We start from the raw sequence: 16,962 nt of genomic DNA, 5'->3' as shown, positions 1-16,962 counted from the left end.
TTGAAACAATAATGACTTTATTGCCTCTGCAAGAGGTGATCAAAGGCGGGAGAGGAGGGGAGGGTGGTTGGCTTACACGGAAGTACAGCAAACCAAGGGGTGGGGGGTTTCATCAAGGAGAAACAAACAGAACTTTCACACCGTAGCCTGGCCAGTCATGAGACTGGTTTTCAAAGCTTCTCTGATGCGCAGTGTGCCCTGCTGTGCTCTTCTAACCGCCCTGGTGTCGGGCTGCGCGTAATCAGCAGCCAGGCAATTTGCCTCAACCTCCCATCCTGCCATAAACGTCTCCCCCTTACTCTCACAGATATTGTGCAGCACACAGCAAGCAGTAATAACAATGGGAATATTGGTTTCACTGAGGTCTAACTGAGTCAGTAAACTGCACCACCGCACTTTTAAACATCCAAATGCAAATGCTACCACCATTATGCACTTGCTCAGCCTATAGTTGAACAGCTCCTGACTATTGTCCAGGGTGCCTGTGTATGACTTCATGAGCCATGGCATTAATGGGTAGGCTGGGTCCCAAAGGATAACTATAGACATTTCAACATCCCCAACGGTTATTTTCTGGTCTGGAAAGTAAGTCCCTTGCTGCAGCCGTTCAGACAGACCAGAGTTGCTGAAGATGCAAGCGTCATGTACCTTTCCTGGCCATCCCACGTTGATGTTGGTGAAACGTCCCTTGTGATCCACCAGTGCTTGCAGCACCATTGAAAAGTACCCCTTACGGTTTATGTACTGGCTGCCTTGGTGCTCCGGTCCCAAGATAGGGATATGTGTTCCGTCTATCGTTCCCCGTTAGGGAATCCCATTGCAGCAAAGCCATCCACTATGACCTGCACATTTCCCAGAATCACTACCCTTGATAGGAGCAGCTTAGTGATTGCGTTGGCTTCTCCAAATTGATTCCCGACTGACCGGTAGCTGTCTGACATTGCAAGCTTCCAGAGGGCTATTGCCACTTGCTTGTGAACCGTGAGGGCTGCTCTCATCTTCGTATTCTTGCGCTTCAGGGCAGGGGAAAGTTCCATGAAAGTGCCCTTACGCATGCAAAAGTTTCGCAGCCACCTGGAATCATTCAAAACCTGCAACACTATGCCGTGCCACAAGTCTGTGCTTGTTTCCCAGGCCCAGAATCGGCATTCAATGGCATGAACCTGCCCCATTACCACCATGGTGTCCAAATTGCCAGGGCCTGTGCTTTGAGAAAAGTCTGCATCCATGTCTTCATCACTCTTGTCACCACACTGCCGTCGCCTCCTCGCCTGCTTTTGCAGGTTCTGGTGCTGCATATACTGCAGGATAATGCGCAAGGTGTTTACTGTACTCATAACTGCCGTGGTGATCTGAGCGGGCTCCATGCTTGCCGTGGTATGGCATCTGCAGGAGAGCAGAGTGGCAACAGAAGCGGTCGTTCGATGATGATGGTTTGCAGCCCTCCTGCACCGTCTGCTGCCGGCAGCACCCAGAACACAACAGCGGCAGCTGAGCTGAGCGCGCTGCATGCTTGCCATGGTCTGGCATCTGCACGGAAAAAAGGTTTGAAAAGATTGTCTGCTGTTGCTCTCACGGAGGGAGAGGCGACTGACGGCATGTACCCAAAACCACCCGTGACAATGTTTTTGCCCCATCGGGCATTGGGAGCTCAACCCAGAATTCCAATGAGTGGCGGAGACTGCAGGATAGCTACCCACAGTGCAATGCTCCGAAAGTCGACGCTAGCCTCGGTACTGTGGAAGCACTCCGCCAACTTAACGCGCTTAGTGGGGACACACACAATCGACTATATAAAATTGCTTCCTAAAAATCGACTTTTATAAATTCGACCTAATTTCATAGTGTAGTGGAATTGCCAAGAGCTTTATGAGAAAAATAGACAGAAGAATTTATTAGAAAAAGAAAACCAAATTAGTGTTGTCAGTACTAACATGTTTGCAATATGGGCTAAGGACACCAATAGGGTCTAAAATCTGACAATGTATGTAAGGAGTTCATTGCAGTCACACCAAGCGTTCACCTAACTTGGTATTCTCTTACAGTCAAATCCATGGATCTCCTGCTTCTCATACATCTTGCATTTGTTTTAGAACATTTTATCGAGCTAGGTATTATCAAAACAATTCATAGAATACCTTCAGAAAAAAGCATCTGGTGGGAATAATTTTGCATAAATTAAGGACAACTTTAGTTGGAATACATTTGGACTGTTTAGCACACACTGCTGTTAAGTCACTAAGGAACTGTCTGACTGAATGTGTATGTTTCACATCTGTCAGCTAAATCAGAATTCCAGATGCAAAAAACTACCACTAAGGAACACTATCTGAATTTGTATCATTCCCTGGACGACTTTTGATCCACACACCAGAGAATGGATTCTAGCAAGACAAATATAAACACCAAGAATGGAAAGGAATTGTTTGGGTTGTCTAAGGAGCGTAAATAAAAGTAGAGGATGAAACTGAACGAAACAAAAAATTTAACTACAATGAAAACTGTTAAACTGTGGAATAATATTCCCATTGCTGAAGTCACCTGAAACTGAACAGGACAAACTCAAGAATATATTTATATCAATCAATCCTGAATGGTCAGAGATGTGTCATTACTGATACCAATTCAGGTATATATGTGTTACATTAAACATATATAAAAGGCACGTTATTGTCAGGGCTGGGCAAATCTGTGAAAATTTCACAATTGTTTTGTTAGCCAATTCACAACATTACTCAAATTTTACACTGAAGTCAGTGGAATAAACACAACAGTGAATGCCTTTATGTTTAGATGTCAAATCCTTCAAACAGGTGCCAAGGTAACACTGTTTCAACTACTTAAGTGGGTCTGGGAAAGCGTGATATGAAAACAATTCATTTCTTTAATTGCTAAGCAGGAAAACCTTTAAAAAGAATCAGACGTCTATGGGTAATTAAAAAAGGAAACATTCAGAAAATATTTTCTTACAATGCAAGATTACTCAATGATTCAGACTGGTTCACGGGATATTTTTATTTCTATTTTAAATATGTTTAATATTATTTTTATCTGGCTTAAATATTTTCAGTTCTGAGCCATAGAATAATATTTATATTTTCAAAAGGCTAGATTATCTCATGGATTTCCCCCCAAATATAGGTTGAGAGATTTCAGTAAAAGTCTACAAACTATTCAAGGGTTAGACACTAAGACATTTTCCAGACTAGAGTTTTTGGTATTGTTGTAACTTGAGTTAATTGACTACCAACTAAATCAACTAACAAGGCTGTGAATGCTAAAATAGACACTCCACAAACTTTTTTCCTGGCCATGATTCAGAGCTTGTCTACAGGAGGACACTCAGGAAAATTAAGGCAAATTAGTTAATGGTGTGGCATTAATTAACATAAATTAACCCTCCCACCCCCCATGTGGATGCTTTCATTCAGGGATAAAGCAATCAGAGGCTATGTCTATACTGCCCCAAAGTTCAGACCAGAGGAGGGGGGAAATAGGAGAGCATACCAAAGTGCTGTGCTGTAACTCCCCTGCATGGACGCTGTGGGCACGAATTAAAAAATGTGTGGTTTGCATTAACATAATGTAGTCTGCTTTGAAGAAGACTAACACAAACTAGGAACCTTTTGGTTTGTGCTTGCAGCATCCACACGGGGGAGTTACAGTGCATCACTTTGGTCCACACTGCTATTTAGACCCCACAGTCTGAACCATTCATCGAAGTCCTTAGATTGCTGTAACTTAATCCATATCCAATTTAAAAGAAATCACAATTCTATGTATATGTTGTTCCTGGGGTGGCACAGATAAACACTACCCTATAGTCGGGGCTCAGAGTCTCCTCTCAATCTAGCTATAAGTGAGTAGCAACAAATATGCATGCATAGAGCACTAAGGTGATTTTCCACTGTCTTCCAACTTGTGTAACCATTCAATAAATGCACAGAAAGAGGATGTAAAATGCTACCATTTCCTCAACTACAGTTCTGCCATCCTCAAATGTTGAAAAAAAAATCATAAATCAGGATGTTTTAAGAGGACTATTTTAAACAAGATAAGATTTTTTAAAAGTCATATGTTTAGGGCTTGTTTAAAATTTGTCTTATGTTTTTTGAGCCTTTAGGATTCACATTTTCAAACTTTGCCCTGCAACATTAAGTCTAGAAATGTATCTTTTTTTTTTTTTAAATGAAAGCAGAGTTTCTCACATAACAAGACTCCAGGAGTTGGGGCTTTAAAAAATAATCACATGTAGCATTTTATTCCCAATTTGATGGTAACCATCCATCTAAAAAGACAAAGATGTAAGAACCAAGGCAGTTGTTACTATGTGTCATGCTGTAGCATAAAGAGTGGCTAAAGAAATCCAAATTTCAAGCACCAGTCCTTGCCACAGAGCGTGCAGGCATATGGTGCAGGGCCAGTAAATGAAAACTGGTGCATCTAATCAAATTTAAGGGACCTTATTTTTCCACTGCCTCACTCCCTGTGCCATCATGTAAATGGAAAAATCAGGCCCCTTAAATCTGATTAGACTTTAAAAAAAATCCATTTCTTCAAATTTCAACTTTAGTAAATTTAAAGTGTGTTCCTAGCTCCACAGAAACTCCGTTTCTCACTGCTCTGCCCAGGAACACAGCATGTGCATTTTCAAGCTATGGAGCTCCTAAAGAATGAAAAATAGCTACTCCGTCCTGCAGCCCACTAAAATGCACAAAAGGGGACCTGAACCCCACTTGGACACATTCACAAATGATGTACTTTCCAAAGCTGATGAGCTCCTATGATTCAAAGAAGAGGAGCTCCATGCTGCTGACCAGGAGTGTAATATCAGGAAGTTTTGTTGATATTTCCAGCTTTTAAAATTTATACTTGCTGTTTGCAAGTTTTTTGCAAGCCAACAAATTTCTAAATCTTAGATAGTGAAGCTATTTTTTTCCTTGTATCCCCAAATTTACTCTTTTTAAAAACTAGACAATTGCATACAGAGATTGTAGAAACTGTTTTTGAAACTATACTACAGTGCAGTAGTTAAACAGTATGTGATCATGTGATTTCAGTGGGACTGCTTATTGATTTTGATCCTATTTGGTGAGTAAGGGTGGCACAATCTATTTCTGTAGTAACAGAAAATTAAGGATGCATGGTTAACCTCTCAAGTCATAAAATATTCAAATATATATTGCATCTATGTCCTTAAGTCTACACTTTGTGCATATATATGGTACAACTTTTATATCCTATTACATGAAAAAAATATATTAAAAACATTAACATTGCAGACCCAGCAGACCCAGAATGGCATATGCTCAATCCCTCTCTGGAGACACTGCTTGCACAGTCTGGCCTAGTCTAAATGTAGGAGCTGTGACTAGTTGGTGTATGCTCAGTGCTGATGGAATCTTCAAAGAATTAAACTGCAAGACTACCAAGTCTACCAAACATGTATGAACTGAGATTTTCACAAAGGTTTATAACTTGGCCAAATTTGGGGAATTTCTTTCATGTGAATAAGAAAATAACATCATTGTTACCCCCTGCCAAATTTCAAGCCTCTGCTCCAACACATGGAGTCACTAAAGCTTCTAAAGAATAGTAATACAACCAATTTGTTAATATTGGCAAAACAACTTATTTTACCCTAATCTCATTCTCAGAAATGAATGAAACATTTGTACAGAAACATTAAAATATAAATACATAAAATTAGTCTGAAGCAGACAGCCAGCATGGAAATTTTTAGCCTGAATGGTTAAAGTTTGGGAAAGTAATAATCAACTGAAAACTGGGTCTTATAATGGGAATCACTGGGGCAACCTTCACTACAGACATTGTTACCTGTGCCACCTATAATGATCACATAATATTTATTAATTTCCACAATATTGTATAAAAATAATTTCTACAATCTTTGGGCTTTTCCCACTGAAGTCACAGAATTTTGCCTGTGGCATCATTGGAAGTAGAACTGAACCTACAAATACACGTGTAACATTTTTTAGTATTATATGCTACTGTGTATATGCCAGGCAGAGTAAAAATTTTCTGGTATATATAGGCCAGCATATATGTCAGACAGAGTGAAGTTTTCTGGTATATACAGGCCACCTAAAGCTGCCAATCCGACAAAGACTTATGCGCCTGTTTTATTTTACACATGAATGATCCTATTGAATTCAATGCGTGAAGTCAATACAGAATTGGCACATGAATAAGTTTTTGAAGGATAGGGGACTTTGTGATTGTAAACTATTTGAGGCAGAGACTGTTTTTCCATTGTGTGCGGGGTGTATGAGTGGCACTAATTCCCAGATGGGGCTTCTAAATACTAGTCCAATGCAAATAATAAACTAAACAATTGACAGTTAACTACAAAGCTAGCAGTTTCATTCCTTGTGTAGCAACTAATGAAGACTGCTCAAAGTCTGTATTTATCGCCTTGTTTTCTCATCTGTTTCAATACACATTTTACAAATAATTAAAGACAATCCTAATTTTATTTTGAGATATATTGTACAGCTTTACTGTTCTTATTGACTAGTCTATAACTCTACTAAACATTTATTTTGAACCCCTGGTTTTTTAAAAAAGTAATAAATTATAAACACATTCTCTCTAGCAGGCCTTGACCTCCAGACTGAACATTAAACAAGTATATTTTTCTGTGTTTTTCCAGCTCTTAGTTATTTCATTAATTTTTCAGCGGGTTCTAGAGTTGCCACCATGACAGGCACCAACCGCCTTCAAGCCACAGCTTTTCGTGGCTGTCTCAACAATTGAGGCCCTGAACATGGTCCACTCACACTCCATGTCCAAGATCTCATCCAGAACACAAGAAAAGTTCTTCTAGAGGTGGGAATTGAAGTCTTTACACACAGGGTTTCCAGGTGACTCACACTGATTGTTTGGGCTTCCCATATCTATCTGCCTGGCATCCTGTGCATTGGATCCAACTCACCACTAAGTGGTGATCGGTTGCCAGCTCGGCAACTCTTTTAACTTGAATGTCCAGAACATATGGCCTTAGGTCTGACGAGACAACTATGAAGTCAGTCATCGACCTTCAGCTCAAGATGCTCTGGTACCAAGTACATTTACGAGTAACCTTGTGTTCGAACATGGTATTTGTTATGGATACTCCATGACTAACACAGAAGTTCAAAAACAATTCACCTCTATGGTCCAGACCAAGGAGGCCTTTCCTCTTAATCACTCCCCTCCAGGTAACTCCATCATTCCCCATGTGAGCATTGGAGTTCCCCAGTAGAACTACAGAGTCGGTAAGTGGCACTCTATTGAGCACTGATCCCGCCGTCTCTAGAAAGGCCAAGTACTCTGAACTGCTATTAGGTGCATAGGCACAAACAACAGTTGGGGTTTACCTCTCTGAAGCCCGAAGTCTCATTGAGGCAACACTCTCATCTGCTGGGACAAACTCACAACTGTGCAGCCCCCAGCCAGGCACTTGTTAGTATCCCCACACCCACCCAGGGCCTCTCATGCGGGGCCACTCCTGAATAGGAAATAAACCACCCTCAATTGATAAGTTTGTTCCCAGAGCCAGTGCTATGTGTGGAGGTGAGGCCAACTATATCTAGTTGGTACCGCCCCACTTCTTCCACCAACTCTGGCTCCTTCCCCGCCAGCAAAGTGACGGTCCATGTCCCCAGACCCAGTTTCCATTGAGGAGGGCCAGGCCATCATGGTCCATCCCTCCTACTGCCATTATGGCATCTCACCCAATCTTCACCCTTCGCCTCATTCAAGTTATACAAGATTTATTTCTATGAAACAATCCTAACTCCCTTACTTCTATTATTTTAGAAGTACAGAAGTAAGGGTCTTACGACAACATTAACTTGGCCACGTTGCACATATTTCTACCCCTGTTTATCTTTTTAAACACACCATCTATCTATCTAATTATAACAGAAATATATTAAATAACATTTCTATAGAGAAAAAGAAATAGAAATGTGTACAACATGGCAATGTTCTGATAGAAGCATTAATTTACATTATTTCCTTTGTTATTTAAGCACCATAGAAGCTTGATACTCCAAAAATTCACAGAACTGAACAACGCTGTTATCACTAAACATCTGTCTGTTAAGTGTGCAAGATCTTTAAAATGAAATCTAAAGGAATTTGTCTTAAGCAAAGGTATACCACAGAATTATTCAAAATATAAAACAATATTTTTACTAAGTTACACAGAACATGCACAACAGTAATTGGGTATGCAAGTCATGTATTTTATAATTACTTTTAAAATTATATGGCATGGTGATAGGCAAGTTTTTTTGTAAATGTCAAAACACTACAATATCTCAGGAAAGCTTCAGGTATACAAGTATAGCATAACTGCCACAAATTGCATTAACCTAAAAAAAATCATTCATCAAACTTTTAGAGAGCGAAAACATGTCAACTGAGAATTTAAAACTAGTACAGACTTTACTTTAGTGAAAGCAAAAGTTTGCAACACATTATTATTTTGAGCTTTAGGGGGTTCCTGCATCTGCTGAGGTGGAAGACAAATACCTAGAGGTGTGAAATCCTTGCAGAAGAGAAACGTAGATAAGATACTTGCTGTTCTGCAGGTTTAGACTGTTATGCTTCCTTATGAAGGATATGGGAATAGATTTTTGAGGTAGAATTTAAAAAAAACCCACTCAGTAATCTCTTTTGCAGAACATCTACTGTCTCCAATCTTTTTCTAGGGAAACCAAGACTTGTCAATAGACAGTGATTTAAAGTTTTGCCTCTTCAAAGGAAAGTGATTCTAACTCAGCAGTACAAGTAAAAGTAAACCTTGATTTCTATAAAAAGGAATGCACAGCACATATTCCAAAATGGGAAAATCTGAAATGCAATAATAAATAAAATAAATAATAAAACAATAAAAATAATAATAATAATCTCACAGACAATTAATATTACCAGTGAGAAAAGGACCACAGGCAGGAGATAATGCTGATTTGAGAGTTTTATATATTTTACTGTTCTTAATGTATATTTAAAAGTGCTATGCTTTTCTAATAATAGATCCATTTCACATCCATGGAAAGACTTATCCAGAAATTACAATCACTAAAGATATTGTACACTTTGAGCATATCAGGTATAATCAGTGTTCAGAATTTTTTTTTTCCACTCTAGTGCAGCAGTCATGACAAGTAGGGAGTGGGTGGAGGAGAATTTATTAATGCCAACCTTTTATAAAATGCTTTTTTTCCCTTTTGCCGTGCAGCCTCACCTTTTTCAAAAAAGTATTTTATTGATATTTAAAATCTCCTTCATGAAAGCAAAAATATATTACATGACAACAGTTAAAAAAAGAAAATGTCACCCTCTGTGAAATAATAAGTTTTGTGTTTTTTGTGTGCCTTCAAATACAGCAAAAAGGGCTCTTAAAACTTCAAAACCAAACCAAAATAAAGCTTTTATGATTCAGGTCTGGAAAGATGACTTACACTTATATTCACATCATGCAGGACTACTTTAAACTTCATAAAGTAAGTGTTGGGGAGCGGAGGGGGGAGGGAAGAATCCTGTATTACACAGAAGTCTTTCAGCAGGCAAGCAACATCTATGTTTGTCTCAGGCACAGTACAGTAGTAAAATATTCCTAAACCAGATGTCTTGGAAAAAATAATTCAGATACCTTCTCTTATACTCAGAAGTATGTAGTTAAGAGTAATATAAAGTAAATTACCTTTACACTGACTTACCAGTTTATCTTCTTGTCTTTGTGCAAGATTTCTTCTTTTCCCTTTCCATTTTTAATTAATTAGTTAAATTGCCTGGGAAACTATCTGAACTCTGAATGACCTTTGTTACCCAAACAATGTATCTTCAACCATTAGAGCTAAGCACCTATTCAAACCTTGGACCAAGACTTCAACATTTGGGAAACTTTTAGAACCATACCAATTCTGCTTAATTCACTCAACACATTATGATAAGTTATATTTCATGCACATATGTCAAGATACTTTAACCATAATGAAATTACAATGATCTCAGATTCCCTGCACTATATTTTAGAACCCACTGTAGAAATGTTGCCATGGAAAACTAGAGAGACAAATAATAGCATTTCTTTCATCAGCCCAATTAGTAATGGAGTTTTGTACCTAGTGCTGGAACTTCTTAGGCTAACATCTTGCCTATTTACTAATTTTCCTAATAAGCAAGGAACAAATATAATACCTGCCACATTATTGTGAAAAAGTTTGCTAGCCCTCCAATGTTGTTTATCAAAGGCTATTTAATCAATTTAATTGCCAGTTTCAAAAAGAGAATCTTGCAGGAATTCCATTATTTATCATATGTGGAGTTACTAGCTAAAGTACTTGGAAAGATTTACTTGCAAGTGGTCACCTACTTAGATCAAGCGCTAAATCACTGACTCTGTGATGATGTTTGTTTAGGTGGCAGCAGTTTAGCTGGCCAAGTCTCAATGGCTCCTTACTGAGCTCTGTGTGTGTGGCCCATTTTGCATTGCAGCTGGCTTGACACACAAGTCCCACTGTATACCAAACGTATTGTTATTTTAATGTGACTCTTAACAGTCTCCTTTGCCCTTACCACCCTAAAAACAGCTCCTAAGGGCAGTGTGTTCAATACCCTGTGGCAAAGCCACCTGTCATAAAGAAAATAAATTGTATAAATTTAAATTAACTGGCACAATTATCAGGCTGAGATGCCGCTAAGACAAATATTTCCAATATTTTGAGACAAACGCATCTTCTTTGATCACTGTTTCAAAAGACTAACAACAAAGAACACAGAAATAGTTCCGTATGACAGACCTTTTTAAAGTTTTTCCTTTTGTCTAAATAAATTATATTCCTTATTTAGAAAACTGCTTTCAATCATCATTATGCTACTATGAAATTGTAACACGAATGTGTCTATATTAGAAGTGTTTCTGAAGACTGAGAAATGAAATATTTGGGACAACTGGAAGCTTTCCCCCCTGCATATAAAAATTTAGGATATAAGTGGCACAGCCCCTACTAAGGAAACCTTCTACCTTACAATGAAGAGGCAGGGTCAAGGCAAACCCACTGCCCCCAATCCCTCCACGTTGCCTGCAGTAGGGGACTAAGCCATACCGCAGAAAGGGATGTCACACTGGGTTTACTGTATGGGAGCAGAATGCTTTCCTGCACTCCCTCTGGGTTGATTTGGCTCCCTCACAGTCTTCAAGGGAGGGCTGTATCTAAATAGTGTCATTGAACCCTTAGTGATTTGGCATAAAAGATAAAATACAGGTTGAAAAGTGTAACATTTCTAATGATCTTCTGACAAATTAATTGCTTTAAAAATTAACCTCTGTCCAGAAATGAATGTATTTAAAGTTTACTCCCATGTACAAATCAAGCACCAGGTGGGATTATTCTTCCCTATCAGTTAGAAAATGCAAACCAAGCTGATCTAAAACAGCTTGTTTTTAACTTCCCCTTGGCCAGAGGATGTTTACAATTCTGATTGATTTTTTTTTTTTGTAGACGTGGAGACTCATCTGTCAGATTTACCACTGTCAAACATTCCATCTAGACACCAAAAGGCAACATGAGCCCTGAACAAACAACCTAGGGCATCTAAAAGGGAAGGGCAATCCTATTTTCATGCAGTGACTTGTAAAACCTATTTTATCCTTTCCACCACTTTCCAGACTTCTAAGTGGGGTTTTAGGATGTGGATATTACTTCCCTAGAAAAGTTTAGGATGATCAATGCACTGCTCTCTGGACGACTTTTATATCAAAGATGTTCTACCTACGCAACCAGAGAATCAGACTTTTGATATGGAAAACACGTATTAGGTCAGCCATTGTACCCCACTACCAGTGCAGGATTGTTTACTACAGTGTATTTTCAATTGCTTTGTCCAGTCAAGTTTTAAATGACTCAAGGAATGGAGTTACCACCATTTCCCTTGGCAAAACACACACTTCCACAAACAGATTTCACTATTAGAAAATGTTTACTGATAATGAGCCTATATTTTCCTTTTCTTAAGTTGATCCCATTATTTCTGCATGTACTTCTCTGGACCATTCTACACCAGTCATGCTTTGGCAAATGATACATTTGAGTTAATTATATTAACCAGGGTTTCCTTAGTAAGATTCAAAAAGGTAAATATTGCCATTAAAATACTTCAGAACACACTCTTAGGAATCTGAATTTTGCTTTTGGCTATAGAATCCACATGCTTTCAAGTTTGGTTTTTTTATTAAATCACTACTCTGAACCACCACTCCAATAGTACATGAGAATGCATTCTTTCTGCTCTAGTGGCATTATGCTACTCTCACAGAAGTCAACAACAAAACTCCCACTGATGTCACTGGGCACAGCACTGGGCACCAAATGTACAAACTTTCAAACAGAACACCACAGAAACTCTTGAAAACAAATAATAGCATTTTAAGGTTTTCAAACTCCTTTAAATCTATGAATATTCACAAACAGAAACCACCCCTAAATGGTGTTGGTACTGAAACTAACATTTAATTCACAGTTAAAGCAGTCAGAATATGTTCAACAGTTTTAGAAAATACACCTGCATCATTTTAAAAGTCAACATTCAGTTCTTTTGCCATTGAAAGTGTGTTTTCCCTGTCCCTTACGGGTGTGTGTGTGGGGGGGGGGGACAAGACCCAAGTGAGTGGCTTATATTATTTATGATAATTAAGACAGTTCATTAAGGACCCAATTCTGCATGCGATGAGACTTCTCATGTACATAATGCTAGTCAAGTGAATAAATTTTTACAGAATTGGGGCTTAAGGGCTTGTCGATTTAGATTGCAAGCTCTTTGGGGAAGGGAGAGTCTTTTGTTCTGTAGTTGTACAGCACCTAGCACAGTGGGGTCAATGACTAGTGATCCAAGGTGCTACAGTAATACAAATAAATAATATTACACAGAAAAAAATAGGGAATAAGATATGCCAAAAAGTCACTTAAATTCTACACAAGGGTGTCCACAGGGGTAGTTCTACTGACATAGCTACAGCAGTACAATTATAACTCTATAGTTCTGCTGGCCAATTTCCCTGGGTGGGCAAGCCCTTAGGTCAATAAAGCAAAATAACAATTAGAAAGCAATCAGGGTACTATCATCATCGTCTCCTGTTAATTCAAAAATGTCATTCTATTTCTGAAGAAAGTCAATGGAGACACTTCAATAATCAGAAATACACACAAAAATTTAAAAGCATGGATTTTTCCGAATAATGACAGAGACGGAAGGGTTAAATAATAAAAGTGAATGTTGATAATTAAAAAAGCATTCTTGAAAAAACACCTCGTTCTGATGAGCACCATCCATGCCTCTATTGCTTACTGTATAAACAAAGAAAGTCATCTCTCTGTGGTCACAAGCAACACACAGCATGAAAGAATGAAAGCAGAAAAGTAAAACAAACACTGTAACAATATTATTAGTGCCTTAATTAACTGCTATTTTAACCAAGTTGTCACTCTTCCTGTTTGTGCCCACAATTGATTTCATTTGGGCTATACTGATGTTAGAAAAATATATATCCAAGTTCTGAGCAAGTTTTCATGAAACAATGGTAAGAGCACCTGAGCCCCGTCTACAATAGTAAAACGGAAAGGAGTACTTGGGGCACCTTAGAGACTAACAAATTTATTAGAGCATAAGCTTCCGTGAGCTACAGCTCACTTCATCGGATGCGTAGCTCACGAAAGCTTATGCTCCAATAAATTTGTTAGTCTCTAAGGTGCCACAAGTACTCCTTTTCTTTTTGAGGATACAAACTAACACGGCTGCTACTCTGAAACCTGTCAGTCTACAATAGTATTTACACTACTTGCCGAAAGGCTGCACCTTCAATGTAGATAGAATAGATACTAATTTTCCTAGTGTACGCAAGGTACATTAGACATGTAGGCGTGACCAAAACTTGTATTTGCATGAGCAAACTAGGTACCTGTGTACCTAAGTACCCATTTTATACCACTTAAAAACTGTATTCTGTCTAGTAACTCATATTTGTACATAAGACATACAAGTGAGATGACTAGCATGGTTGTTTTTAATTTGTGCTAAAGTAATACTCTCCGTGTAGTCACATCTTCCAAAAACAAAGGAAAAAATAAACATTTCTGGCCTGTATGTTGAAGCTGATGGGTTTAGCTGAAGACTGCTTTTCAGCATTTTCAATTTAATGAAAAAATCTCTGAGTAATCTTGCTCCTATTTAATGCTTTAGGATAGGGCTTTCAAAGCACTCAGCATCGGCTTAATTCTGGTTCCCCCAGAAGTCAATGGGAGTTAAGCCAAGAAAATCCCACCATAATTTATAGCGAAAAAAAGATGCAAGTACCAACTCCTTTTTCCAAGTTTGTGTAACAAAGCAATCGTTACCACACTTCTCTAGGAAAATAAAGCAAATTTGACAGCCAAGCACCAAAGGAAAAACATCTTAATGTTTAGGCATGTTTCTGTAATGATTTTGCTACTCATCAAATCGTAAAACTGCATTGAATTAATAAAAGTAATCCTATAATTGTTCTCAGTAATTTACTGGATTTTTCTCAAACGGTGATGATTGATTACATAATGGGGAGTGGGCGTTTTAGAAGCAGTGGATTTACACAAAGCATACTATGTAGCATTATAATTACTGGAACTCATCACTTCCTTTAATTGAACCTATATTTTAAAATAAAAACAGCCATGCCAAAACTTCTCTCTTTTGCTGGAAGGAATACATTTAACTAAAGAACTATGAAATACTTTTATTACACACCAAAGAACTGATCTCCGCAAAAGTGGAAATGATGAGAAAGATTTCAATATATACAGTAGAACCTTTGAATTACAAACACCTTGGGAATGGAGGTTGTTCGTAACTCTGAAATATTCGTAACTCTGAACAAAATGTTATGGATGTTCTTTCAAAAATTCACAACTGAACATTGACTTCAAACAGCTTTGAAACTTTACTATGCAGAAGAAATATGCTGATTTCTTTTTATTTTTTTAGTCGTTTACATTTAACATAGTACTGTACAGTATTTGCTTTTTTTTCCCTCCTCTGCTGCTGCCTGATTGCGTACTTCTGGTTTCAAATGAGGTGTGTGGTTGACTGGTCAGTTCTTAACTCCAGTGTTCATAGCTCTGAAGTTCTACCGTATAGCAGATGTACATACACAATCTTTTTAGAGGGAAGATATATAAATACACATTTCACAGTAATTACAATATTGAGACACAGCAATAAGTTCCAAACACATACTACCACAGGGGTGGGTGCCATAGAAAAAAGAATGTAATCCTCAACCTCTCCTTATGTGAAAATAAATAAAGCATACGTATTGTTTCAGTACGAGACCGAACTGCAACAGCAATCTGAACCGATCCTGTGCTTATGGAAAACATACAATTACTAAACTTTTAGAACAAGTTATTAGAGGAACACACAAAGGAAACAGTAATCAAATTAACAAAATAGGGTTTTGATCCTACAGCTGTTACATACTCAAGACTCAAATAGCAGCCAATGGGACTTCCAAGAAGGGAGAGGCGACCATATCAGCCTCAAGGCCCCAGTCCTTTTCCAAAAAGAATTTTAAAAGGTCCTGAAAACGATTCTGTTGTTCGTAAGTTTTGTGAAAACTTATTGTTACAAAATCTTAATATTTTGGGCCATACTGGAGTTGACAATATCTATTTAACTCAAGATTTTTGTTACAACTTATAAAAAGTACTGGCCATGTTTTTAAAAAGAGAAATTTATTAAACTGAGGGATGTGCTCAGCAAAAGGCCCTTTTTCAAATGTATTGCACCAGATATAACTTTTTACAACATGTAGTGTTACAGAAATACTTACGGAAACATCTTTCAGATTTTTTTCATATGAGAAATCACAGCTTTCCACATTTTCTTCATCTTTAGAAACATCAAAGGTGTACATATTGGCTGGGCCTGCTCCCAACAGTGCTTTCCTCAGTTCTTTAACATACTTCTCTCTTTCCATTTCCATGTCATCGGCCTCCTTAGAAATCTCAGCTTCAGCCACTGGGGAGGGAAGAGGAAATTGGAGAAGTCTAAAAAAAAATACACTTTAATTCTGGAAATATATATTAATATTAAAGGAAGGTTATTAAAAACTATTTGAAAAGGTAAATCTAAATTACTATTTTTAAATAAAACTAAACTCAACTTAACTAAAACTAAAACACATCTCTGAATGTGGTTTATTACCACTTTATCCCAACACTTTTGCTTAGCCAGAGTAATGACAGATTAACTTCTCAACAACAAAAGAGAGCTCTGAATAACTTTGTATGTTGTCTTGTATCTCATAGTTTTCCTTGGGGGGTTTCTTCCAAACTCCTAAGAGATAGTGGCCTTCACTACACTTATTTCCTACCCTCACAAGTTACTTATTACCTTCTCCAAGTTTAAAGACCACCCTAGCCTCTGGTTATTCCCCTCTTCTGTCTTCAAAATCCATTGCAGGCTGCAGTTGACTCTATATTGGACTCCAGCACTTCCCACAGTGAATTCTCTCACACCCTTGAGCTTTAACCATCCCCAATTTCATTCCATGCTAAAATGTGACAGAAAGGATTATGGAGGCATTGAACATGATGCGCCTCGTGTGAGGTTTCAGGCACAAATGTTTTGGGTTTTTAAAAATATTGCAAATAATTATTGTAAATCTCATTGCTATGTGAGTGTAACTGACTCTCCACAATGGGAAGCTCTCCCCAGAGTCCTCCTGCCAGCAGAGAAGGAATATGCACAGACCTCTGCTCCAATTGTCATGAAGTTATTACGGGTATTCAGAATTTTTCTTGAAACAAAATCTATGTATGTGGCTGTTTAGAAACAATAAAGCTTTCCTTAAATGATTCACATCATCTCTGTCCTCATAAAATATGCATCTGTTTTCTCTTAGTTTTCCATTTC

The 16,962-nt window shown here is 38.1% G+C and overlaps 1 protein-coding gene across 9 annotated transcripts in view; it reads right to left on the bottom strand.

Annotated features, from left to right (window-relative positions):
* The window catches only part of XRCC4 (X-ray repair cross complementing 4), a 275,050-nt gene that overhangs the window by 209,576 nt on the left and 48,512 nt on the right, over positions 1 to 16,962 (bottom strand). For all 9 annotated transcript variants that reach the window (XM_043546372.1, XM_043546369.1, XM_043546368.1 and 6 more), the window contains exon 3: positions 15,878 to 16,065. In XM_043546372.1, the coding sequence (XP_043402307.1) occupies positions 15,878 to 16,065 (188 nt within the window). The remainder of the gene's footprint in view (positions 1 to 15,877; positions 16,066 to 16,962) is intronic.

The sequence above is a fragment of the Chelonia mydas genome, chromosome 5 (assembly GCF_015237465.2).
Source record: "Chelonia mydas isolate rCheMyd1 chromosome 5, rCheMyd1.pri.v2, whole genome shotgun sequence".
In the NCBI taxonomy this organism is placed as follows: domain Eukaryota; kingdom Metazoa; phylum Chordata; order Testudines; family Cheloniidae; genus Chelonia; species Chelonia mydas.
This window is presented reverse-complemented; position numbering and strand designations above follow the sequence as displayed.